This window comes from Salmo salar, unplaced genomic scaffold (genome assembly GCF_905237065.1).
Source record: "Salmo salar unplaced genomic scaffold, Ssal_v3.1, whole genome shotgun sequence".
NCBI classification, from domain to species: domain Eukaryota; kingdom Metazoa; phylum Chordata; class Actinopteri; order Salmoniformes; family Salmonidae; genus Salmo; species Salmo salar.
The window spans coordinates 132,452-160,443 of NW_025548488.1; the positions used below are offsets into that span (position 1 = coordinate 132,452).

A 27,992-nucleotide genomic window follows, 5' to 3' on the forward strand; every position below is an offset into this window, starting at 1 on the left:
TAGGCAGGAGAATGTAGGTTGGATAATGTAGGTAGGAGAATGTAGGTTGGATAATGTAGGTAGGAGAATGTAGGTTGGATAATGTAGGTAGGAGAATGTAGGTAGGAGAATGTAGGTTGGATAATGTAGGTAGGAGAATGTAGGTTGGATAATGTAGGTTGGATAATGTAGGTAGGAGCATGTAGGTTGGATAATGTAGGTAGGAGAATGTAGGTTGGATAATGTAGGTTGGAGAATGTCGGTAGGAGAATGTAGGCAGGATAATGTAGGTAGGAGAATGTAGGCAGGAGAATGTAGGCAGGAGAATGTAGGCAGGAGAATGTAGGCAGGAGAATGTAGGTAGTAGAATGTAGGCAGGAGAATGTAGGTAGGAGAATGTAGGCAGTTGAAGGAAGGTGTATGTTTGTATTTTCTATATCTATGTAGAGCTAATGGAAACCGTGATTGACCACACACTCCAGCACGGTAGGTGGCGACATGCACCTAAAAGCAGCATTCAGCAGTAGAGACAATAATATCGGTCCTCCCCACCCCTGGGTCGGTAAAAAGCTGAGGGATGGGGATGGAGTAATGGAAGCACTATGTAATTCAGAGGCATAGCGAGGAGTAATATTGTCTTGTGTATTACCACCTAAATCCTTTCATTAGTTAGAGTTATTTTTCCATATCCGTAGAGTGTGAGTATCGATTGCTCTGTGGTGTATTGCTCTCGCCTGGCTGCAGTACCTTCAGGTCAGCAGCGGGAGTTTTCCCTCAGTCTGTTTTCAGGTATGTGTTCACCGGTGGCCGAATGCTCATATGGTATAAACGTTTACAACAAGTAAAACTTCATGTACTTTTGATAGTGTATTCAAACACCGTGTTGCTAGCGAACCTTTTTGATGGAAATATTATTCAGCTGAAAGAGTTTTCTACCGAGTGGTGCAGTGTTAGGGTTAGTTAGCTAGCTACAGTACATTAGGGTTAGGCTAGCTAGCTACAGTACATTAGGGTTAGGCTAGCTAGCTACAGTACATTAGGGTTAGGCTAGCTAGCTACAGTACATTAGGGTTAGCTAGCTACAGTACATTAGGGCTAGTTAGCTACAGTACATTAGGGTTAGGCTAGCTAGCTACAGTACATTAGGGTCAGGGCTAGCTAGCTACAGTACATTAGGGTCAGGGCTAGCTAGCTACAGTACATTAGGGTCAGGGCTAGCTAGCTCCAGTACATTAGGGTTAGCTAGCTAGCTACAGTACATTAGGGTTAGGCTAGCTAGCTACAGTACATTAGGGTTAGGCTAGCTAGCTACAGTACATTAGGGTTAGGGCTAGCTAGCTACAGTACATTAGGGTTAGGGCTAGCTAGCTACAGTACATTAGGGTTAGGCTAGCTAGCTACAGTACATTAGGGTTAGGGCTAGCTAGCTACAGTACATTAGGGTTAGGCTAGCAAGCTACAGTACATTAGGGTTAGGCTAGCTACAGTACATTAGGGCTAGTTAGCTACAGTACATTAGGGTTAGGCTAGCTAGCTACAGTACATTAGGGTCAGGGCTAGCTAGCTACAGTACATTAGGGTCAGGGCTAGCTAGCTACAGTACATTAGGGTCAGGGCTAGCTAGCTCCAGTACATTAGGGTTAGCTAGCTAGCTACAGTACATTAGGGTTAGGCTAGCTAGCTACAGTACATTAGGGTTAGGCTAGCTAGCTACAGTACATTAGGGTTAGGGCTAGCTAGCTACAGTACATTAGGGTTAGGGCTAGCTAGCTACAGTACATTAGGGTTAGGCTAGCTAGCTACAGTACATTAGGGTTAGGGCTAGCTAGCTACAGTACATTAGGGTTAGGCTAGCAAGCTACAGTACATTAGGGTTAGGCTAGCTACAGTACATTAGGGTTAGCTAGCTACAGTACATTAGGGTCAGGGTTAGGCTAGCTACCTATAGTACATTAGGGTTAGGGCTAGCTAGCTACAGTACATTAGGGTTAGGCTAGCTACAGTACATTAGGGTTAGCTAGCTACAGTACATTAGGGTTAGGCTAGCTACAGTACATTAGGGTTAGGCTAGCTAGCTACAGTACATTAGGGTTAGGCTAGCTAGCTACAGTACATTAGGGTTAGGGCTAGCTAGCTACAGTACATTAGGGTTAGGGCTAGCTAGCTACAGTACATTAGGGTTAGGGCTAGCTAGCTACAGTACATTAGGGTTAGGCTAGCTAGCTACAGTACATTAGGGTCAGGGTTAGGCTAGCTAGCTACAGTACATTAGGGTTAGGCTAGCTAGCTACAGTACATTAGGGTTAGGGCTAGCTAGCTACAGTACATTAGGGTTAGGCTAGCAAGCTACAGTACATTAGGGTTAGGCTAGCTACAGTACATTAGGGTTAGCTAGCTACAGTACATTAGGGTCAGGGTTAGGCTAGCTACCTATAGTACATTAGGGTTAGGGCTAGCTAGCTACAGTACATTAGGGTTTGGCTAGCTACAGTACATTAGGGTTAGCTAGCTACAGTACATTAGGGTTAGGCTAGCTACAGTACATTAGGGTTAGGCTAGCTAGCTACAGTACATTAGGGTTAGGCTAGCTAGCTACAGTACATTAGGGTTAGGGCTAGCTAGCTACAGTACATTAGGGTTAGGGCTAGCTAGCTACAGTACATTAGGGTTAGGGCTAGCTAGCTACAGTACATTAGGGTTAGGCTAGCTAGCTACAGTACATTAGGGTCAGGGTTAGGCTAGCTAGCTACAGTACATTAGGGTTAGGGCTAGCTAGCTACAGTACATTAGGGTTAGAGCTAGCTAGCTACAGTACATTAGGGTTAGGGCTAGCTAGCTACAGTACATTAGGGTTAGGGCTAGCTAGCTACAGTACATTAGGGTTAGGGTTAGCTAGCTACAGTACATTAGGGTTAGGCTAGCTAGCTACAGTACATTAGGGTCAGGGTTAGGCTAGCTAGCTACAGTACATTAGGGTTAGGGCTAGCTAGCTACAGTACATTAGGGTTAGAGCTAGCTAGCTACAGTACATTAGGGTTAGGGCTAGCTAGCTACAGTACATTAGGGTTAGGGCTAGCTAGCTACAGTACATTAGGGTTAGCTTGCTACAGTACATTAGGGTCAGGGTTAGGCTAGCTAGCTACAGTACATTAGGGCTAGCTAGCTACAGTACATTAGGGTCAGGGTTAGGCTAGCTAGCTACAGTACATTAGGGTTAGGCTAGCTAGCTACAGTACATTAGGGTCAGGGTTAGCTAGCTACAGTACGTTAGGGCTAGCTAGCTACAGTACATTAGGGTTAGGGTTAGCTAGCTACAGTACATTAGGGTTAGCTAGCTACAGTACATTAGGGTTAGGGCTAGCTAGCTACAGTACATTAGGGTTAGGGCTAGCTAGCTACAGTACATTAGGGTTAGGGCTAGCTAGCTACAGTTCATTAGGGTTAGCTAGCTACAGTACATTAGGGCTAGCTAGCTACAGTACATTAGGGTCAGGGTTAGCTAGCTACAGTACATTAGGGTTAGGGCTAGCTAGCTACAGAACATTAGGGTTAGGGTTAGCTAGCTACAGTACATTAGGGTTAGGGTTAGCTAGCTACAGTACATTAGGGCTAGCTAGCTACAGTACATTAGGGTCAGGGTTAGCTAGCTACAGTACATTAGGGTTAGCTAGCTACAGTACATTAGGGTTAGGGCTAGCTAGCTACAGTACATTAGGGTTAGGCTAGCTAGCTACAGTACATTAGAGAAGCTCACCATTCATTGTATTCACGGCGGCATTTTCTGAGCTTAACTGACCAAGACGCACCTCCAAATGCCCGAAACCAGTGACAGTTTCATTCAACCAGTGGCAGGCACATTGGCTTTTTAGGTGAGCGTTGATACCGCTTTGTGATAATAATGTCCACTCCTCTCCAGAGTATTGTTCTAGACGTAACGCTGCCGCGCTCCTCTCGAGAGTATTGTTCTAGACGTAACGCTGCCGTGCTCCTCTCCAGAGTATTGTTCTAGACGTAACGCTGCAGCGCTCCTCTCCAGAGTATTGTTCTAGACGTATCGCTGCCGCGCTCCTCTCCAGAGTATTGTTCTAGACGTAACGCTGCAGCGCTCCTCTCCAGAGTATTGTTCTAGACGTAACGCTGCAGCGCTCCTCTCCAGAGTATTGTTCTAGACGTATCGCTGCCGCGCTCCTCTCCAGAGTATTGTTGGAGGCGTAACGCTGCCGCGCTCCTCTCCAGAGTATTGTTGGAGGCGTAACGCTGCCGCGCTCCTCTCCAGAGTATTGTTGGAGGCGTAACGCTGCAGCGCTCCTCTCCAGAGTATTGTTCTAGACGAACGCTGCCGCGCTCCTCTCCAGAGTATTGTTCTAGACGTAACGCTGCCGCGCTCCTCTCCAGAGTATTGTTGGAGACGTAACGCTGCAGCGCTCCTCTCCAGAGTATTGTTCTAGACGTAAAGCTGCTGCGCTCCTCTCCAGAGTATTGTTCTAGATGTAACGCTGCAGCGCTCCTCTCCAGAGTATTGTTCTAGACGTAACGCTGCCGCGCTCCTCTCCAGAGTATTGTTGGAGACGTAACGCTGCCGCGCTCCTCTCCAGAGTATTGTTGGAGACGTAACGCTGCAGCGCTCCTCTCCAGAGTATTGTTGGAGGCGTAACGCTGCCGCGCTCCTCTCCAGAGTATTGTTGGAGGCGTAACGCCGCCGCGCTCCTCTCCAGAGTATTGTTCTAGACTTAACGCTGCCGCGCTCCTCTCCAGAGTATTGTTCTAGACGTAACGCTGCCGCGCTCCTCTCCAGAGTATTGTTGGAGGCGTAACGCCGCCGCGCTCCTCTCCAGAGTATTGTTCTAGACGTAACGCTGCCGCGCTCCTCTCCAGAGTATTGTTCTAGACGTAACCCCGCCGCGCTCCTCTCCAGAGTATTGTTGGAGGCGTAACGCTGCCGCGCTCCTCTCCAGAGTATTGTAGGAGGCGTAACGCTGCCGCGCTCCTCTCCAGAGTATTGTTGGAGACGTAACGCTGCAGCGCTCCTCTCCAGAGTATTGTTCTAGACGTAACGCCGCCGCGCTCCTCTCCAGAGTATTGTTCTAGGCGTAACGCTGCTGCGCTCCTCTCCAGAGTATTGTTCTAGACGTAACGCTGCCGCGCTCCTCTCCAGAGTATTGTTCTAGACGTAACGCTGCCGCGCTCCTCTCCAGAGTACTGTTCTAGACGTAACGCTGCTGCGCTCCTCTCCAGAGTATTGTTGGAGGCGTAACGCTGCCGCGCTCCTCTCCAGAGTATTGTTCTAGACGTAACGCTGCCGCGCTCCTCTCCAGAGTATTGTTGGAGGCGTAACGCTGCCGCGCTCCTCTCCAGAGTATTGTTGGAGGCGTAACGCTGCCGCGCTCCTCTCCAGAGTATTGTTCTAGACGTAACGCTGCCGCGCTCCTCTCCAGAGTATTGTTCTAGACGTAACGCTGCAGCGCTCCTCTCCAGAGTATTGTTGGAGACGTAACGCTGCAGCGCTCCTCTCCAGAGTATTGTTCTAGACGTAACGCTGCTGCGCTCCTCTCCAGAGTATTGTTGGAGGCGTAACGCTGCCGCGCTCCTCTCCAGAGTATTGTTCTAGACGTAACGCTGCCGCGCTCCTCTCCAGAGTATTGTTCTAGACGTAACGCTGCAGCGCTCCTCTCCAGAGTATTGTTGGAGACGTAACGCTGCAGCGCTCCTCTCCAGAGTATTGTTCTAGACGTAACGCTGCTGCGCTCCTCTCCAGAGTATTGTTGGAGGCGTAACGCTGCCGCGCTCCTCTCCAGAGTATTGTTCTAGACGTAACGCTGCCGCGCTCCTCTCCAGAGTATTGTTGGAGGCGTAACGCCGCCGCGCTCCTCTCCAGAGTATTGTAGGAGGCGTAACGCTGCCGCGCTCCTCTCCAGAGTATTGTTCTAGACGTAACGCTGCCGCGCTCCTCTCCAGAGTATTGTTCTAGACGTAACGCTGCAGCGCTCCTCTCCAGAGTATTGTTGGAGACGTAACGCTGCAGCGCTCCTCTCCAGAGTATTGTTCTAGACGTAACGCTGCTGCGCTCCTCTCCAGAGTATTGTTGGAGGCGTAACGCTGCCGCGCTCCTCTCCAGAGTATTGTTGGAGGCGTAACGCTGCAGCGCTCCTCTCCAGAGTATTGTTCTAGACGTAACGCTGCCGCGCTCCTCTCCAGAGTATTGTTCTAGACGTAACGCTGCCGCGCTCCTCTCCAGAGTATTGTTGGAGACGTAACGCTGCAGCGCTCCTCTCCAGAGTATTGTTGGAGACGTAACGCTGCAGCGCTCCTCTCCAGAGTATTGTTGGAGACGTAACGCTGCTGCGCTCCTCTCCAGAGTATTGTTCTAGACGTAACGCTGCCGCGCTCCTCTCCAGAGTATTGTTCTAGACGTAACGCTGCCGCGCTCCTCTCCAGAGTATTGTTCTAGACGTAACGCTGCAGCGCTCCTCTCCAGAGTATTGTTCTAGACGTAACGCTGCCGCGCTCCTCTCCAGAGTATTGTTGGAGGCGTAACGCCTCACCTCATTGTAGACAATCACAACTGTTGTCTTGGAGTTTCACCTCATTGATCAGTGGTTTCAGTTTGTATCCTTCAATTTGACAAGCTGATCATGGCGAAATGGAAAATACTATTTCCCGCTGTGTAAACATTACAAATCGGCTGAAGAGCTCCTGATAAAGTTGGGTAGCTGATATTCAGAGCTTAAATAGCCAAGTTGATTAGTCCTGTTTTCCAAATGGTGGCCTACCACATGGATGGGCGTTCATAAAGTTCCATTGAGGGCGACATGGTAGGCTGCACCCCAGTAAGCACGAGGGAAAGTCTTTTATTGGTCCTGGCCAGACCTCGTTGTTGTTGTTGGTGTTTTACAGGTGGTAGGCTTAGCACAGATAGGCATTCATACAATTACATTTAGGCTACGCTATAGGCTACGCTATAGGCTACGCTATATAGGCTCCGCTATAGGCAACGCTATAGGCTACGCTGTAGGCAACGCTATAGGCTACGCTATATAGGCTACGCTATAGGCTACGCTATAGGCTACAATATAGGCTACGCTATAGGCTACGCTATAGGCTCCGCAATGGGCTACGCTATAGGCTACGCTATAGGCAACGCTATAGGCTCCGCTATAGGCTCCGCTATAGGCTACGCTATAGGCAACGCTATAGGCTACGCTATAGGCTACGCTATAGGCAACGCTATAGGCAACGCTATAGGCTACGCTATAGGCTACGCTATAGGCAACGCTATAGGCTCCGCTATAGGCTCCGCTATAGGCTACGCTATAGGCAACGCTATAGGCTCCGCTATAGGCTACGCTATAGGCTACGCTATAGGCTACGCTATATAGGCTCCACTATAGGCTACGCTATAGGCTCCACCTCAGTTAGCAGGGACAGATGCCTGTGTTTGGTTCAGGTCTGGATCATCCCTGATTTGGCACAAACAGATGTTAAAAATATTTAATTCATAGACTTTCAGAACTGAAAATCAGCCTGATTTCAACTGTCCCGGTGGTCGTTGGGAAAGGAGGACCAAAATGCAGCAGGATTGTGGATGTTGACGTTTTATTTACTCCAAATATGAACACCAAAATAACAAACAACGAACTCACGATCAACACAACAGTCTTGTAAGGCTCACTCACGCTAGACGAGAAACAGGCAAAACAAGAAACAATCCCCCACAAATGACAAACACCCCCTAATATATAGGACTCTCAATCAAAGGCAAATAGACAACACCTGTCTTCAATTGAGAGTCCCCACCCCAACTAACCAAACATAGAACCAGACTCACCAGACCAAACATAGAAATACATGAATACAAAAACAGTGCCCAAAACCCCCCCGGAAATACACAAATCAAATGCCCCACTAAACAAACCACCACCCCGAACCACATAAAACAAATACCCATCTGCCACGTCCTGACCAAACTACAATAACAATTAACCCCTTATACTGGTCAGGACGTGACATCAACATCCGGAAAAGACTCCTTTTCAATGTCCTGTAAATTATGTCTTCACTTTTCATTCAGAGCCTAAACTTTAACGGCTGGAAGATATGTATTTTCTGTCATTTCAATGTCATTTGCTTCCTGGGACTATTGTAGTTTTGCAGTGAGCACATTCGGTTGCCAGTTTAGTCTCTCCTAGGTCGGCAGAACGGCCCTGATTGGATTGTATGTATTTCATCCACTCCAGTTATGGACACTGAACCAAAATATACATGCTACATGGAATGTTTCGGTCCCATGTTTCACGAGCTGAAATAAAATATCCCAACTTTTATCCATTCGCACAAAAAAAACGGATGTTTCTAATTTTGTGCAGAAATGTGTTTACATCTCTGTTTGCGAGCATTTCTCCTTTGCCAAGATAATCCATCCATCTGAAAGGTGTGGCATATCAAGAAGCATTATCCTAACACAGGTGCACCTTGTGCTGGGGACAATAAAACGCCACTTTAAAATTTGCAGATGTCTCAAGTGACGAGATCCTGAGGCCCATTGTGGTGCCGTTCATCTGCCGCCATCTCCTCATGTGTCAGCGTGATAACACACAGCCTCATACCGCAAGGATCTGTAAACAATTCCTGGAAGCTGAATGTCTCAGTTCTTCCATGGCTGCATACTCACCGGACATGTCGCCCTTTCAACAAATCAAATGTAATCTGTCACATGCGCCGAATACAACAGGTGTAGACCTTACCGTGAAATGCTTACTTTACAAGCCCTTAACCAACAATGCAGTTAAGAGTGTTAAAGTATTTACTAAATAAACTGAAGTAAACAAATAAATGAAAATAGAAAAATAACAAATAATTAAAGAGCATCAGTAAAATAACAGTAGCGAGGCTTTATATAGGGGGTACCGGTACAGAGTCAATGTGGAGGCTATATACAGGGGGTACCGGTACAGAGTCAATGTGGAGGCTATATACAGGGGGTACCGGTACAGAGTCAATGTGGAGGCTATATACAGGGGGTACCGGTACAGAGTCAATGTGGAGGCTATATACAGGGGGTACCGGTACAGAGTCAATGTGGAGGCTATATACAGGGGGTACCGGTACAGAGTCAATGTGGAGGCTATATACAGGGGGTACCGGTACAGAGTCAATGTGGAGGCTATATACAGGGGGTACCGGTACAGAGTCAATGTGGAGGCTATATACAGGGGGTACCGGTACAGAGTCAATGTGGAGGCTATATACAAGGGGTACCGGTACAGAGTCAATGTGGAGGCTATATACAGGGGGTACCGGTACAGAGTCAATGTGGAGGCTATATACAGGGGGTACCGGACAGAGTCAGTGTGGAGGCTATATACAGGGGGTACCGGTACAGAGTCAATGTGGAGGCTATATACAGGGGGGTACCGGTACAGAGTCAATGTGGAGGCTATATACAGGGGGTACCGGTACAGAGTCAATGTGGAGGCTATATACAGGGGGTACCGGTACAGAGTCAATGTGGAGGCTATATACAGGGGGTACCGGTACAGAGTCAATGTGGAGGCTATATACAGGGGGTACCGGTACAGAGTCAATGTGGAGGCTATATACAGGGGGGTACCGGTACAGAGTCAATGTGGAGACTATATACAGGGGGTACCGGTACAGAGTCAATGTGGAGGCTATATACAGGGGGGTACCGGTACAGAATCAATGTGGAGGCTATATACAGGGGGAACCGGTACAGAGTCAATGTGGAGGCTATATACAGGGGGAACCGGTACAGAGTCAATGTGGAGGCTATATACAGGGGGTACCGGTACAGAGTCAATGTGGAGGCTATATACAGGGGGTACCGGTACAGAGTCAATGTGGAGGCTATATACAGGGGGGTACCGGTACAGAGTCAATGTGGAGGCTATATACAGGGGGTACCGGTACAGAGTCAATGTGGAGGCTATATACAGGGTATTACGGTACAGAGTCAATGTGGAGGCTATATACAGGGGGTACCGGTACAGAGTCAATGTGGAGGCTATATACAGGGTATTACGGTACTGAGTCAATGTGGAGGCTATATACAGGGGGTACCGGTACAGAGTCAATGTGGAGGCTATATACAGGGTATTACGGTACTGAGTCAATGTGGAGGCTATATACAGGGGGTACCGGTACAGAGTCAATGTGGAGGCTATATACAGGGGGTACCGGTACAGAGTCAATGTGGAGGCTATATACAGGGGGTACCGGTACAGAGTCAATGTGGAGGCTATATACAGGGGGTACCGGTACAGAGTCAATGTGGAGGCTATATACCGGGGTACCGGTACAGAGTCAATGTGGAGGCTATATACAGGGGGTACCGGTACAGAGTCAATGTGGAGGCTATATACAGGGGGGTACCGGTACAGAGTCAATGTGGAGGCTATATACAGGGGGTACCGGTACAGAGTCAATGTGGAGGCTATATACAAGGGGTACCGGTACAGAGTCAATGTGGAGGCTATATACAGGGGGTACCGGTACAGAGTCAATGTGGAGGCTATATACAGGGGGTACCGGTACAGAGTCAATGTGGAGGCTATATACAGGGTGTACCGGTACAGAGTCAATGTGGGGGCTATATACAGGGTGTACCGGTACAGAGTCAATGTGGGGGCTATATACAGGGGGAACCGGTACAGAGTCAATGTGGAGGCTATATACAGGGGGTACCGGTACAGAGTCAATGTGGAGGCTATATACAGGGGGTACCGGTACAGAGTCAATGTGGAGGCTATATACAGGGGGTACCGGTACAGAGTCAATGTGGAGGCTATATACAGGGGGTCCCGGTACAGGGTCAATGTGGAGGCTATATACAGGGGGTACCGGTACAGAGTCAATGTGGAGGCTATATACAGGGGGGTACCGGTACAGAGTCAATGTGGAGGCTATATACAGGGGGTACCGGTACAGAGTCAATGTGGAGGCTATATACAGGGGGTACCGGTACAGAGTCAATGTGGAGGCTATATACAGGGGGTACCGGTACAGAGTCAATGTGGAGGCTATATACAGGGGGTACCGGTACAGAGTCAATGTGGAGGCTATATACAGGGGGTACCGGTACTGAGTCAATGTGGAGGCTATATACAGGGGGTACCGGTACAGAGTCAATGTGGAGGCTATATACAGGGGGTACCGGTACTGAGTCAATGTGGAGGCTATATACAGGGGGTACCGGTACAGAGTCAATGTGGAGGCTATATTCCGGGGGTACCGGTACAGAGTCAATGTGGAGGCTATATACAGGGGGTACCGGTACAGAGTCAATGTGGAGGCTATATACAGGGGGTACCGGTACAGAGTCAATGTGGAGGCTATATACAGGGGGTACCGGTACAGAGTCAATGTGGAGGCTATATACAGGGGGTACCGGTACAGAGTCAATGTGGAGGCTATATACAGGGGGTACCGGTACTGAGTCAATGTGGAGGCTATATACTGGGGGTACCGGTACAGAGTCAATGTGGAGGCTATATACAGGGGGTACCGGTACAGAGTCAATGTGGAGGCTATATACAGGGGGTACCGGTACTGAGTCAATGTGGAGGCTATATACAGGGTGTACCGGTACAGAGTCAATGTGGAGGCTATATACAGGGGGTACCGGTACTGAGTCAATGTGGAGGCTATATACAGGGGGTACCGGTACAGAGTCAATGTGGAGGCTATATTCCGGGGGTACCGGTACAGAGTCAATGTGGAGGCTATATACAGGGGGTACCGGTACAGAGTCAATGTGGAGGCTATATACAGGGGGTACCGGTACAGAGTCAATGTGGAGGCTATATACAGGGGGTACCGGTACAGAGTCAATGTGGAGGCTATATACAGGTTGTTACGGTACAGAGTCAATGTGGAGGCTATATACAGGGGGTACCGGTACAGAGTCAATGTGGAGGCTATATACAGGGGGTACCGGTACAGAGTCAATGTGGAGGCTATATACAGGGGGTACCGGTACAGAGTCAATGTGGAGGCTATATACAGGGGGGTACCGGTACAGAGTCAATGTGGAGGCTATATACAGGGGGTACCGGTACAGAGTCAATGTGGAGGCTATATACAGGGGGTACCGGTACAGAGTCAATGTGGAGGCTATATTCCGGGGTACCGGTACAGAGTCAATGTGGAGGCTATATACAGGGGGTACCGGTACAGAGTCAATGTGGAGGCTATATACAGGGGGTACCGGTACAGAGTCAATGTGGAGGCTATATACAGGGGGTACCGGTACAGAGTCAATGTGGAGGCTATATACAGGGGGTACCGGTACAGAGTCAATGTGGAGGCTATATACAGGGGGTCCCGGTACAGGGTCAATGTGGAGGCTATATACAGGGGGTACCGGTACAGAGTCAATGTGGAGGCTATATACAGGGGGTACCGGTACAGAGTCAATGTGGAGGCTATATACAGGGGGTACCGGTACAGAGTCAATGTGGAGGCTATATACAGGGGGTACCGGTACAGAGTCAATGTGGAGGCTATATACAGGGGGTACCGGTACAGAGTCAATGTGGAGGCTATATACAGGGGGTACCGGTACAGAGTCAATGTGGAGGCTATATACAGGGGGGTACCGGTACTGAGTCAATGTGGAGGCTATATACAGGGGGTACCGGTACAGAGTCAATGTGGAGGCTATATACAGGGGGTACCGGTACTGAGTCAATGTGGAGGCTATATACAGGGGGTACCGGTACAGAGTCAATGTGGAGGCTATATTCCGGGGGTACCGGTACAGAGTCAATGTGGAGGCTATATACAGGGGGTACCGGTACAGAGTCAATGTGGAGGCTATATACAGGGGGTACCGGTACAGAGTCAATGTGGAGGCTATATACAGGGGGTACCGGTACAGAGTCAATGTGGAGGCTATATACAGGGGGTACCGGTACAGAGTCAATGTGGAGGCTATATACAGGGGGTACCGGTACTGAGTCAATGTGGAGGCTATATACTGGGGGTACCGGTACAGAGTCAATGTGGAGGCTATATACAGGGGGTACCGGTACAGAGTCAATGTGGAGGCTATATACAGGGGGTACCGGTACTGAGTCAATGTGGAGGCTATATACAGGGTGTACCGGTACAGAGTCAATGTGGAGGCTATATACAGGGGGTACCGGTACTGAGTCAATGTGGAGGCTATATACAGGGGGTACCGGTACAGAGTCAATGTGGAGGCTATATTCCGGGGTACCGGTACAGAGTCAATGTGGAGGCTATATACAGGGGGTACCGGTACAGAGTCAATGTGGAGGCTATATACAGGGGGTACCGGTACAGAGTCAATGTGGAGGCTATATACAGGGGGTACCGGTACAGAGTCAATGTGGAGGCTATATACAGGTTGTTACGGTACAGAGTCAATGTGGAGGCTATATACAGGGGGTACCGGTACAGAGTCAATGTGGAGGCTATATACAGGGGGTACCGGTACAGAGTCAATGTGGAGGCTATATACAGGGGGTACCGGTACAGAGTCAATGTGGAGGCTATATACAGGGGGTACCGGTACAGAGTCAATGTGGAGGCTATATACAGGGGGTAACGGTACAGAGTCAATGTGGAGGCTATCTACAGGGGGTACCGGTACAGAGTCAATGTGGAGGCTATATTCCGGGGGTACCGGTACAGAGTCAATGTGGAGGCTATATACAGGGGGTACCGGTACAGAGTCAATGTGGAGGCTATATACAGGGGGTACCGGTACAGAGTCAATGTGGAGGCTATATACAGGGGGTACCGGTACAGAGTCTGTGGAGGCTATATACAGGGGGTACCGGTACAGAGTCAATGTGGAGGCTATATACAGGGGGTACCGGTACAGAGTCAATGTGGAGGCTATATACAGGGGGTACCGGTACAGAGTCAATGTGGAGGCTATATACAGGGGGTACCGGTACAGAGTCAATGTGGAGGCTATATACAGGGGGTACCGGTACAGAGTCTGTGGAGGCTATATACAGGGGGTACCGGTACAGAGTCAATGTGGAGGCTATATACAGGGGGTACCGGTACAGAGTCAATGTGGAGGCTATATACAGGGGGTACCGGTACAGAGTCAATGTGGAGGCTATATACAGGGGGTACCGGTACAGAGTCTGTGGAGGCTATATACAGGGGGTACCGGTACAGAGTCAATGTGGAGGCTATATACAGGGGGTACCGGTACAGAGTCAATGTGGAGGCTATATACAGGGGGTACCGGTACAGAGTCAATGTGGAGGCTATATACAGGGGGTACCGGTACAGAGTCAATGTGGAGGCTATATACAGGGGGTACCGGTACAGAGTCAATGTGGAGGCTATATACAGGGGGTACCGGTACAGAGTCAATGTGGAGGCTATATACAGGGGGTACCGGTACAGAGTCTGTGGAGGCTATATACAGGGGGTACCGGTACAGAGTCAATGTGGAGGCTATATACAGGGGGTACCGGTACAGAGTCAATGTGGAGGCTATATACAGGGGGTACCGGTACAGAGTCAATGTGGAGGCTATATACAGGGGGTACCGGTACAGAGTCAATGTGGAGGCTATATACAGGGGGTACCGGTACAGTGTCAATGGGCAGGGGCACAGGCTAGTCAGGCTAATTGAGGTAATTTGTACATGTAGGTAGAGTTAGTGACTATGCATAGATAATAAACAGAGTAACAGCAGCATAAAAATGGGGGTGGGGGGGGGGATCAATGTGAATAGTCCGAGTAGCCATTTGATTAGCTGTTCAGGAGTCTTATGGCTTGGGGGTAGAAGCTGTTAAGAAGTCCTTTGGACCTAGACTTGGCGCTCTGGTACCGCTTGCTGTGTGGCAGCAGAGAGAACAGTCGATGACTGGGGTGGCTGGAGTCTGGCTATTTTTAGGGCCTTCCTCTGACACCGCCTGGTATAGAGGTCCTGGATGTCAGGAAGCTTGGCCCCAGTGATGTATGCTTCAGTGTTGCTTGCCTCAAAGCGAGAATAGAAGTCATTTAGCTCGTCTGGTAGGCTTGAAAGCGGTGGGCGAGGGAGAGCTTTGTTTGCATCTCTGTGTGGAGTAAAGGTGGGCTAGAGGTTTTTTCTCTCCTCTGGTTGCATATGTGACATGCTGATAGAAATGAGGTAAAACTGATTTAAATTTGCCTGCATTAAAGTCCCCGGACACTAGGGGCGCCGCTTTTGGAGGAGCATTTTCTTGTTTGCTTATGGCCTTGTACAGTTGGTTGAGTGGGGTCTTATGGCCTTATAGAGTTGGTTGAGTGGGGTCTTAGTGCCTTATACAGCTGGTTGAGTGGGGTCTTATGGCCTTATACAGTTGGTTGAGTGGGGTCTTATGGCCTTGTAGAGTTGGTTGAGTGGGGTCTTATGGCCTTGTAGAGTTGGTTGAGTGGGGTCTTATGGCCTTGTAGAGTTGGTTGAGTGGGGTCTTATGGCCTTGTAGAGTTGGTTGAGTGGGGTCTTATGGCCTTATAGAGTTGGTTGAGTGGGGTCTTATGGCCTTGTAGAGTTGGTTGAGTGGGGTCTTATGGCCTTATAGAGTTGGTTGAGTGTGGTCTTATGGCCTTGTAGAGTTGGTTGAGTGGGGTCTTATGGCCTTGTAGAGTTGGTTGAGTGGGGTCTTATGGCCTTGTAGAGTTGGTTGAGTGGGGTCTTATGGCCTTGTAGAGTTGGTTGAGTGGGGTCTTATGGCCTTATAGAGTTGGTTGAGTGGGGTCTTATGGCCTTGTAGAGTTGGTTGAGTGGGGTCTTATGGCCTTATAGAGTTGGTTGAGTGTGGTCTTATGGCCTTGTAGAGTTGGTTGAGTGGGGTCTTATGGCCTTATACAGCTGGTTGAGTGGGGTCTTATGGCCTTGTAGAGTTGGTTGAGTGGGGTCTTATGGCCTTGTAGAGTTGGTTGAGTGGGGTCTTAGTGCCTTGTAGAGTTGGTTGAGTGGGGTCTTAGTGCCTTGTAGAGTTGGTTGAGTGGGGTCTTAGTGCCTTGTAGAGTTGGTTGAGTGGGGTCTTATGGCCTTGTAGAGTTGGTTGAGTGGGGTCTTATGGCCTTGTAGAGTTGGTTGAGTGGGGTCTTATGGCCTTGTAGAGTTGGTTGAGTGGGGTCTTATGGCCTTATAGAGTTAGTTGAGCGGGGTTTTAGTGCCTTATAAAGCTGGTTGAGTGCGGTCTTATGGCCTTATAGAGCTACTAATAATATAGATGAGAACTCTCTTGGTAGATAGTGTGGTCTACAGCTTATCATGAGATACTCTACCTCTTGGTAGATAGTGTGGTCTACAGCTTATCATGAGATACTCTACCTCTTGGTAGATAGTGTGGTCTACAGCTTATCATGAGATACTCTACCTCAGGCGAGCAAAACCTCGAGACTTCCTTAATATTAGATTTCGTGCACCAGCTGTTGTTTCCAAATAGACACAGACCGTCAACCCTTGTCTTACCGGAGGCAGCTGTTCTATCTTGCCGATGCAGCGTACACCCAGCTGTATGTTATCCATGTCAGCCACGACTCGGTGAAACATAAGATGTTACAGTTAATATCCCGTTGGTAGGATAGTCTTGATCGGAGCTCATTACATTTATTACCCAATGATTGCACGTTGGCTAATAGGACTGATGGTAGAGGTGGGTTACCCACTCGCCGTCGGATTCTTACAAGGCACCCCGACCTACGACCCCTATATATCTCTGTTACTACTTCATGCGAATGACGGGGATTTGGGCCTTGTCCGGTGTCTGAAGTAAATCTTCGTACAGGGTGAGAAACCACTGTCCTGATATCCAGAAGCTCTTTTCAGTCATAAGAGACGGTGGCAGAAACATTATGGACAAAACAACTTACAAATAACACAAACACACACAATAGCACCATTGGTTAAGAGCCTGTTAAACAGCAGCCATCTCCTCCAGCACCATTGGTTAAGAGCCTGTTAAACAGCAGCCATCTCCTCCAGCACCATTGGTTAAGAGCCTGTTAAACAGCAGCCATCTCCTCCAGCACCATTGGTTAAGAGCCTGTTAAACAGCAGCCATCTCCTCCATTGTGATTAAACATGTTTGGGATGCTCTGGGGATTCTTGTCCTTTTTAAGCAGAACTGAAATGGTCTCCTGGGTAATAAGTGTTTAGGGCCGTTTCTAACTAGAAAGGATGTCATTGTACGTCGAGTTGAGGATAGGGAATAGTTTAGAAGAGAACGCTTTATAAAACTCAACAGGGAAGCCATCAGGCCCAGGATCTTTACCGCTCTGCATGGACTGGATTGTCAGAGTAGCTTCATCATCACTTAGAGGCATCCATGTTAGTTTATTCATCTGAATTGAGGCAGGGGATTTCCAGATTGTCTAGAAACGCAGGCATACGAGATGTGTCAGGAAGAGCCTCTGACGAGTAAAGAGCAGAGTAGAATTGCTTAAATGTATGATTTTTTTGGGGGGGGGGATTGGTAGAAGTTAAATCAGCTATAACACATATTTCAGGTATGGTGCTGCTAGCAGCGGATTGTCGAAGCTGGTGAGATAACAACTTGCTAGCTTTCTCTCCGTGTTCACAAAATGTCTGCCTTCGACTTCAACCGAAGCTGCTCCAGGTTGTCAGATTCCGATTGGTGTAGCAGTCTCTCTCTGTAGAGGTCAGGAGAGGTAGAAGAGGCATCTCTGTTGTCCACATCTAGAATGAGTTCAGATGGCTCCCATAAGCCTTTAGTGCGATGTTTGTTGTCATACGCTGTGTATGAAATCATTTGTGTCCCCCTCAGATATGTTTTTAACGACTCCCACACAGTAGAGTGAGACACGTCAGGGCTGCAGTGGATCTGTAAAAACACATGAATGTGAGTTGATATGTCTTTGTTTTTAAAGGCGTTACAGGATAGTAGTAGTGGGTCAAGTCACCAGGCGCGTTGTGACACAGTGGGGTCCGGAAAGCGGATAGCTAGCTGGTCACGGCTGTGGTCTGAGAGAACAATGCTGTGATATTAGTTACAAAAGGAAGAATTATATTGTCCAGCAGGAACAAGTCAACCCTATATTATGAGCAGTGGACCAACATAACTCAGTACAGATGATATAGGCCTCTAACCCCAACATAACCCTAACATAACCCCAATAGAACCCCAATAGAACCCCAATATAACCCTAATATAACCCCAATATAACCCCAATATAAACCCAATATAACCCCAACATAACCCCAATATAACCCCAATATAACCCTACCATTACTCCAATATAACCCCAATATAACCCCAACATAACCCCACTATAACCCCAATATAACCCCAACATAACCCCAATATAACCCTAACATAACCCCAATATAACCCCAATATAAACCCAACATAACCCCAATATAACCCCAATATAACCCCAATATAACCCCAATATAACCCCAATATAACCCCAACATAACCCCAATATAACTCCAATATAACCCTACCATAACCCCAATATAACCCCAACATAACCCCAATATAACCCCAACATAACCCCAATATAACCCCAATATAACCCCAATATAACCCCAATATAACCCCAATATAACCCCAATATAACCCCAATATAACCCCAACATAACCCCAACATATAACCCCAATATAACCCCAATATAACCCCAATATAACCCCAATATAACCCCAATATAACCCCAATATAACCCCAACATAACCCCAACATAACCCCAATATAACCCCAACATAACCCCAATATAACCCCAATATAACCCCAATATAACCCCAATATAACCCCAATATAACCCCAATATAACCCCAACATAACCCCAACATAACCCCAATATAACCCCAATATAACCCCAATATAACCCCAATATAACCCCAACATAACCCCAATATAACCCTACCATAACCCCAATATAACCCCAATATAACCCCAACATAACCCCAACATAACCCCAATATAACCCCAACATAACCCCAATATAACCCCACTATAACCCTAACATAACCCCAATATAACCCCAATATAACCCCAATATAACCCCAACATAACCCCAACATAACCCCAATATAACCCCAATATAACCCCAATATAACCCTACCATAACCCCAATATAACCCTACCATAACTGCAATATAACCCCAATATAACCCCAATATAACCCTACCATTACTCCAATATAACCCCAACTCTGTACAGATCAGAGATGCCGTCTAACGTGGAGATCAAGGCGAGGGTGAGCAATGCGACACGATTGGCGGAGAGAGCCAGCCAGCTAAGCCAATCAGAGGGAACAGTAATCCGCCAGCAGGACACGTTCTTCAACTGCAGAACCGGACGGCTTAAACTACGCAACCTGATGGTACACACACACACACACACACACACACACCACACACACGTAAACACACCCCACACACACACACACGTTAACACACACACACACACGTTAACACACACACACACACATGCATTGGACTGAAGTTTTCTTTGTCCAGCAGGATGGGAGTGGTCAGCTGATCTTCTATGAGAGACCAGATTGTGACGGGCCCAAGGTGTCCAACTACTCTCTCTCTACTACACAGGACCCAGAGGGGCTCAGGGTGAGTCCCTACTACCACACTACTACCACACTACTCTCTCTCTACTACACAGGACCCAGAGGGGCTCAGAGTGAGTCCCTACTACCACACTACTACCACACTACTCTCTCTCTACTACACAGGACCCACAGAGCTCAGCCATCAAAGCAAGCTATACAGTTACCCGCCAAGTTCTGGAGTGAACTAAACTCAGAAATAGTATTATAAATCTTCACTTACCTTTGCTGATCTTCGTCGGAATGCACTCCCAGGACTCCCACTTCCACAAGAAATGTTTGTTTTGTTCGATAAACTCCATATTTATGTCCAAATACCTCAGTTTTGTTCGCGCGTTCAGATCACTATCCAAAGGCATAACGGCGAGTGTAAATCCAGACACGAAAAGTCAAATAGTTCCATTACCGTTCGTAGAAACATGTCAAACGTTGTTTACAATCAATCCTTAGGGTGTTTTTAACATAAATCTTCGATAATATTCCAACCGGACAATAGCGTATTAATTACAGAGGAAAAAGAAGGAACGGGCGCGCCTGCGTGAGAGCGCAGTAAACAACTCACTGGTCCCAGGCTTGAGACAGCTCTTATTCTCTGCCCAGTAACAGCAGAAGCATGAAACAAGGTTCTAAAGACTGTTGACATCTAGTGGAAGCCTTAGGAAGTGCAAAATGACCCCACAGACACTGTAGTTTGGAAAGACAATCAGCTGAAAAAACTACAAACCACTTCCTGGTTGGATTTTTTTCTCAGGTTTTTGCCTGCCATATGAGTTCTGTTATACTCAGACATCATTCAAACAGTTTTAGAAACTTCAGAGTGTTTTCTATCCAAATCTACTAATAATATGCATATCCTACCTTCTGGGCCTGAGTAGCAGGCAGTTTAATTTGGGCACGTCATTCATCTGAATTTCCGAATACTGCCCCCTGTCACTAAAAAGTTAACTGCCTTGTTCAGGGGCAGAACAACAGATTTTTACCTTGTCACCTCGGGATTCGTTTTTGCAACCTTCCGGTTACTAGTCCAACGCTCTAACCACCTGCCTTACATTGCACTCCACGAGGAGCCTGCGTGGCAGGCTGACTACCTGTTACGCGAGGGCAGCAAGAAGCCAAGGTAAGTTGCTAGCTAGCATTAAACAGATCTTATAAAAAACTATCAATCTTAACATAATCACTAGTTAACTACACATGGTTGATGATATTACTAGTTTATCTAGCTTGTCCTGCGTTGCATATAATCGATGCGGTGCCTGTTAATTTCTCATCGAATCACAGCCGACTTCGACAAACGGGGGATGATTTAACAAGCGCATTTGCGAAAAAAAGCACTGTCGTTGCACCAATGTACCCAACCATAAACATCAATGCCTTTCTTTAAAATCAATACACAAGTATATATTTTTAAACCTGCATATTTAGTTAATATTGCCTGCTAACATGAATGTCTTATAACTAGGGGAGTTGTCACTTCTCTTGCGTTCCGTGTAAGCAGTCAGGGTTTATACAGCAGTTGGGCCGCCTGGCTCATTGTGCAAGCAGTCAGGGTTTATACAGCAGTTTGGGCCGCCTGGCTCATTGTGCAAGCAGTCAGGGTTTATACAGCAGTTGGGCCGCCTGGCTCATTGTGCAAGCAGTCAGGGTTTATACAGCAGTTTGGCCGCCTGGCTCATTGTGCAAGCAGTCAGGGTATATACAGCAGTTTGGGCCGCCTGGCTCATTGTGCAAGCAGTCAGGGTTTATACAGCAGTTTGGGCCGCCTGGCTCATTGTGCAAGCAGTCAGGGTTTATACAGCAGTTTGGGCCGCCTGGCTCATTGTGCAAGCAGTCAGGGTTTATACAGCAGTTTGGCCGCCTGGCTCATTGTGCAAGCAGTCAGGGTTTATACAGCAGTTTGGCCGCCTGGCTCATTGTGCAAGCAGTCAGGGTTTATACAGCAGTTTGGGCCGCCTGGCTCATTGTGCAAGCAGTCAGGGTTTATACAGCAGTTTGGCCGCCTGGCTCATTGCGAACTGTGTGAAGTCCATTTATTCCTAACAAAGGCGTAATTAATTAGCCAGAATTGTACATAATTATGACATAACGTTGAAGATTGTGCAATGTAACAGGAATATTTAGACTTAGGGATGCCACCCGTTAGAGGAAATACGGAACGGTTCCGTATTTCACTGAAATAATAAACGTTTTGTTTTCGAGATGATAGTTTCCGGATTCGACCATATTAATGACCCAAGGCTCGTATTTCTGTGTGTTTATTATATTAAAATGAAGTCTGATTTGATATTTGATAGAGCAGTCTGACTGAGCGGTGGTAGGCAGCAGCAGCTCGTAAGCGTTCATTCAAACAGCACTTTCCTGCGTTTGCCAGCAGCTCTTCGCTGTGCTTCAAGCATTGAGCTGTTTATGACTTCAAGCCTATCAACTCCAGAGATTAGGCTGGTGTAACCAATGTGAAATGGCTAGCTAGTTAGCGGGGTGCGCGCTAATAGCGTTTCAAACGTCACTCGCTCTGAGACTTGGAGTAGTTGTTCCCCTTGCTCTGCATGGGTAACGCTGCTTCGAGGGTGGCTGTTGTCGATGTGTTCCTGGTTCGAGCCCAGGTAGGAGCGAGGAGAGGGACGGAAGCTATACTGTTACACTGGCAATACTAAAGTGCCTATAAGAACATCCAATAGTCAAAGGTATATGAAATACAAATCGTAGAGAGAGAAATAGTCCTATAATTCCTATAATAACTACAACCTAAAACTTCTTACCTGGGAATATTGAAGACTCATGTTAAAAGGAACCACCAGCTTTCATATGTTCTCATGTTCTGAGCGAGGAACTTAAACGTTAGCTTTCTCACATGGCTCATATTGCACTTTTACTTTCTTCTCCAACACTTTGTTTTTGCATTATTTAAACCAAATTGAACATGTTTCATTGTTTATTTGAGGCTAAATTGATTTTATTGATGTATTATATTAACTTAAAATAAGTGTTCATTCAGTATTGTTGTAATTGTCATAATTACAAATAAAGAAATCGGCCGATTAATCGGTATCGGCTTTCCTTGGTCCTCCAATAATCGGTACCGGCGTTGAAAAATCATAAACGGTCGACCTCTACTCTCTACCACACCGCTACTCTCTCTACCACACCGCTACTCTCTCTACCACACCGTTACTCTCTACCACACCGCTACTCTCTCTACCACACCACTACTCTCTACCACACCACTACTCTCTACCACACCACTACTCTCTCTACCACACCACTACTCTCTACCACACCACTACATTTTACATTTTAGTCATTTAGCAGACGCTCTTATCCAGAGCGACTTACAGTAGTGAATGCATACATTTTTTTCCGTACTGGTCCCCCGTGGGAATCGAACCCACAACCCTGGTGTTGCAAACACCATGCTCTACCAACTGAGCCACACGGGAAGGTACTACTCTCTACCACACCGCTACTCTCTCTACCACACCACTACTCTCTACCACACCACTACTCTCTCTACCACACCGCTACTCTCTCTACCACACCACTACTCTCTCTACCACACCACTACTCTCTCTACCACACCGCTACTCTCTACCACACCGCTACTCTCTACCACACCGCTACTCTCTCTACCACACCGCTACTCTCTCTACCACACCGCTACTCTCTCTACCACACCGCTACTCTCTCTACCACACCGCTACTCTCTCTACCACACCGCTACTCTCTCTACCACACCACTACTCTCTACCACACCACTACTCTCTACCACACCACTACTCTCTCTACCACACCACTACTCTCTCTACCACACCACTACTCTCTCTACCACACCACTACTCTCTCTACCACACCACTACTCTCTCTACCACACCACTACTCTCTCTACCACACCGCTACTCTCTCTACCACACCGCTACTCTCTCTACCACACCGCTACTCTCTCTACCACACCGCTACTCTCTACCACACCACTACTCTCTCTACCACACCACTACTCTCTCTACCACACCACTACTCTCTCTACCACACCGCTACTCTCTCTACCACACCGCTACTCTCTCTACCACACCGCTACTCTCTCTACCACACCGCTATTCTCTCTACCCCACCACTACTCTCTCTACCACACCACTACTCTCTCTACCCCACCACTACTCTCTCTACCACACCACTACTCTCTACCACACCACTACTCTCTCTACCACACCACTACTCTCTCTACCCCACCACTACTCTCTCTACCACACCACTACTCTCTCTACCACACCACTACTCTCTCTACCACACCACTACTCTCTACCACACCACTACTCTCTCTACCACACCACTACTCTCTCTACCCCACCACTACTCTCTCTACCACACCACTACTCTCTACCACACCACTACTCTCTCTACCACACCACTACTCTCTCTACCACACCACTACTCTCTCTACCACACCACTACTCTCTCTACCACACCACTACTCTCTACCACACCACTACTCTCTCTACCACACCACTACTCTCTCTACCCCACCACTACTCTCTCTACCACACCACTACTCTCTCTACCACACCACTACTCTCTACCACACCACTACTCTCTCTACCACACCACTACTCTCTCTACCACACCACTACTCTCTCTACCACACCACTACTCTCTCTACCCCACCACTACTCTCTCTACCCCACCACTACTCTCTCTACCACACCACTACTCTCTCTACCACACCACTACTCTCTCTACCACACCACTACTCTCTACTACACCACTACTCTCTCTACCCCACCACTACTCTCTACCACACCACTACTCTCTACCCCACCACTACTCTCTACCACACCACTACTCTCTACTCTCTCTAGTCTCTGAGGGAATAATTCGTTTAAAGGTTCGTCGTGAGGTGGTGTATATTAATCTGTGTGTGTGTGTGGTGTGTGTGTGTGTGTGTGTGTGTGTGTGTGTGTGTGTGTGTGTGTGTGTGTGTGTGTGTGTGTGTGTGTGTGTGTGTGTGTGTGTGTGTGTGTGTGTGTGTGTGTGTGTGTGTGTGTAGACTGTGCTGGCTGATTCTCTAGGGGTAAAGGGCGAGGTGAGGAAGGAGAGGAGGCTGTTCCTGGTTGGTCAGACGAGGGTTCATTTGGACTCAGTGGAGGGTCTGGGCCACTACATGGAACTGGAGGTAGGTTCACCTGGCTGGGAGGAAGGGGTGTGTCTGTGTGGCTAGATCTTGTATTAAAAGCTATTTTTCGTGTGTGTAGGTGGTGCTGAGGGAGGACCAGAGGCCTGAGGAGGGGGAGGCGATTGCTCGCAGCCTGATGAAGGAGCTCGGTGTCGGGGATGACAGCCTGGTGACAGGGGCCTACGTGGACCTCTTGCTGGAAGGCCAGGGATAGCAACTCACAGTACATCTGACCCTCTCATGCAGGACTAAATCATTCCCATAACGGAGTGCGAAAGCAACTGGAAAAATGTTTTGTAATAAAAAGTAAAATAGCAAATATTTGTGTTATGTTTAATATGGTCTCTGGGCCTGAGTTTCTACTGAGATAACAGGGAGCTGGGTTTCTACTGAGATAACAGGGAGCTGGGTTTCTACTGAGATAACAGGGAGCTGGGTTTCTACTGAGATAACAGGGAGCTGGGTTTCTACTGAGATAATGTAGGGAGCTGGGTTTCTACTAAGATAATGTAGGGAGCCGGGTTTCTACTGAGATAACAGGGAGCTGGGTTTCTACTGAGATAACAGGGAGCTGGGTTTCTACTGAGATAACAGGGAGCTGGGTTTCTACTGAGATAACAGGGGGCTGGGTTTCTACTGAGATAACAGGGAGCTGGGTTTCTAATGAGATAACAGGGAGCTGGGTTTCTACTGAGATAATGTAGGGAGCTGGGTTTCTACTGAGATAACAGGGAGCTGGGTTTCTACTGAGATAACAGGGAGCTGGGTTTCTACTGAGATAACAGGGAGCTGGGTTTCTACTGAGATAATGTAGGGAGCTGGGTTTCTACTGAGATAACAGGGAGCTGGGTTTCTGCTGAGATAATGTAGGGAGCTGGGTTTCTACTGAGATAACAGGGAGCTGGGTTTCTACTGAGATAACAGGGAGCTGGGTTTCTACTGAGATAACAGGGAGCTGGGTTTCTACTGAGATAACAGGGAGCTGAGTTTCTACTGAGATAACAGGGAGCTGGGTTTCTACTGAGATAACAGGGAGCTGGGTTTCTACTGAGATAACAGGGAGCTGGGTTTCTACTGAGATAACAGGGAGCTGGATTTCTACTGAGATAACAGGGAGCTGGGTTTCTACTGAGATAACAGGGAGCTGGGTTTCTACTGAGATAACAGGGAGCTGGGTTTCTACTGAGATAACAGGGAGCTGGGTTTCTACTGAGATAACAGGGAGCTGGGTTTCTACTGAGATAACAGGGAGCTGGGTTTCTACTGAGATAATGTAGGGAGTTGGGTTTCTACTGAGATAATGTAGAGAGCTGGGTTTCTACTGAGATAATGTTGGGAGCTGGGTTTCTACTGAGATAACGTAGAGAGCTGGGTTTCTACTGAGATAACGTAGGGAGCTGGGTTTCTACTAAGATAATGTAGGGAGCTGGGTCTCTACTAACATAACGTAGGGAGCTGGGTTTCTACTGAGATAATGTAGGGAGCTGGTTTTCTACTGAGATAATGTAGAGAGCTGGGTTTCTACTGAGATAATGTAGGGAGCTGGGTTTCTACTGAGATAACAGGGAGCTGGGTTTCTGCTGAGATAATGTAGGGAGCTGGGTTTCTACTGAGATAACAGGGAGCTGGGTTTCTACTGAGATAACAGGGAGCTGGGTTTCTACTGAGATAACAGGGAGCTGGGTTTCTACTGAGATAACAGGGAGCTGAGTTTCTACTGAGATAACAGGGAGCTGGGTTTCTACTGAGATAACAGGGAGCTGGGTTTCTACTGAGATAACAGGGAGCTGGGTTTCTACTGAGATAACAGGGAGCTGGATTTCTACTGAGATAACAGGGAGCTGGGTTTCTACTGAGATAACAGGGAGCTGGGTTTCTACTGAGATAACAGGGAGCTGGGTTTCTACTGAGATAACAGGGAGCTGGGTTTCTACTGAGATAACAGGGAGCTGGGTTTCTACTGAGATAACAGGGAGCTGGGTTTCTACTGAGATAACAGGGAGCTGGGTTTCTACTGAGATAATGTAGGGAGTTGGGTTTCTACTGAGATAATGTAGAGAGCTGGGTTTCTACTGAGATAATGTTGGGAGCTGGGTTTCTACTGAGATAACGTAGAGAGCTGGGTTTCTACTGAGATAACGTAGGGAGCTGGGTTTCTACTAAGATAATGTAGGGAGCTGGGTCTCTACTAACATAACGTAGGGAGCTGGGTTTCTACTGAGATAATGTAGGGAGCTGGTTTTCTACTGAGATAATGTAGAGAGCTGGGTTTCTACTGAGATAATGTAGGGAGCTGGGTTTCTACTAAGATAATGTAGGGAGCCGGGTTTCTACTGAGATAATATAGGGAGCTGGGTTTCTACTGAGATAACAGGGAGCTGGGTTTCTACTAAGATAATGTAGGGAGCTGGGTTTCTACTGAGATAACGTAGGGAGCTGGGTTTCTACTGAGATAATGTAGGGAGCTGGGTTTCTACTGAGATAACAGGGAGCTGGGTCTCTACTAACATAACATAGGGAGCTGGGTTTCTACTGAGATAATGTAGGGAGCTGGGTTTCTACTGAGATAACAGGGAGCTGGGTTTCTACTGAGATAACAGGGAGCTGGGTTTCTACTGAGATAACGTTGGTAGCTGGGTTTCTACTGAGATAACAGGGAGCTGGGTTTCTACTGAGATAATGTAGGGAGCTGGGTTTCTACTAAGATAACAGGGAGCTGGGTTTCTACTAAGATAATGTAGGGAGCTGGGTTTCTACTAAGATAATGTAGGGAGCTGGGTTTCTACTGAGATAACGTAGGGAGCTGGGTTTCTACTGAGATAATGTAGGGAGCTGGGTTTCTACTAAGATAATGTAGAGAGCTGGGTTTCTACTGAGATAATGTAGGGAGCTGGGTTTCTACTAAGATAACAGGGAGCTGGGTTTCTACTGAGATAATGTAGGGGGCTGGGTTTCTACTAAGATAATGTAGGGAGCTGGGTCTCTACTAAGATAATGTAGGGAGCTGGGTCTCTACTGAGATAATGTAGGGAGCTGGGTTTCTACTGAGATAATGTAGGGAGCTGGGTTTCTACTGAGATAATGTAGGGAGCTGGGTTTCTACTGAGATAATGTAGGGAGCTGGGTTTCTACTGAGATAACAGGGAGCTGGGTTTCTGCTGAGATAATGTAGGGAGCTGGGTTTCTACTGAGATAACAGGGAGCTGGGTTTCTACTGAGATAACAGGGAGCTGGGTTTCTACTGAGATAACAGGGAGCTGGGTTTCTACTGAGATAACAGGGAGC

The 27,992-nt window shown here is 47.6% G+C and overlaps 1 protein-coding gene across 3 annotated transcripts; it reads left to right on the top strand.

Annotated features, from left to right (window-relative positions):
* The first annotated feature begins 496 nt into the window (after nt 1–496).
* Nucleotides 497–25,026, top strand: LOC106593782 (uncharacterized). 3 transcript variants are annotated; one of them, XM_045712442.1, is made up of 5 exons: nt 497–768; nt 19,147–19,309; nt 19,446–19,550; nt 24,582–24,707; nt 24,787–25,026. In XM_045712442.1, exons 2-5 carry the CDS (start codon nt 19,154–19,156, stop codon nt 24,919–24,921), a joined length of 522 nt encoding a protein of 173 aa, XP_045568398.1. In that variant the 5' UTR covers nt 497–768; nt 19,147–19,153; the 3' UTR covers nt 24,922–25,026. The 3 variants fall into 3 exon arrangements, with proteins under 3 accessions (XP_045568398.1, XP_045568396.1, XP_045568397.1); XM_045712440.1 differs by lacking the exon at nt 497–768 and adding an exon at nt 7,487–7,637; XM_045712441.1 differs by lacking the exon at nt 497–768 and adding an exon at nt 7,493–7,637 and having other exon boundaries at nt 19,449–19,550.
* Nucleotides 25,027–27,992: the final 2,966 nt, after the last annotated feature.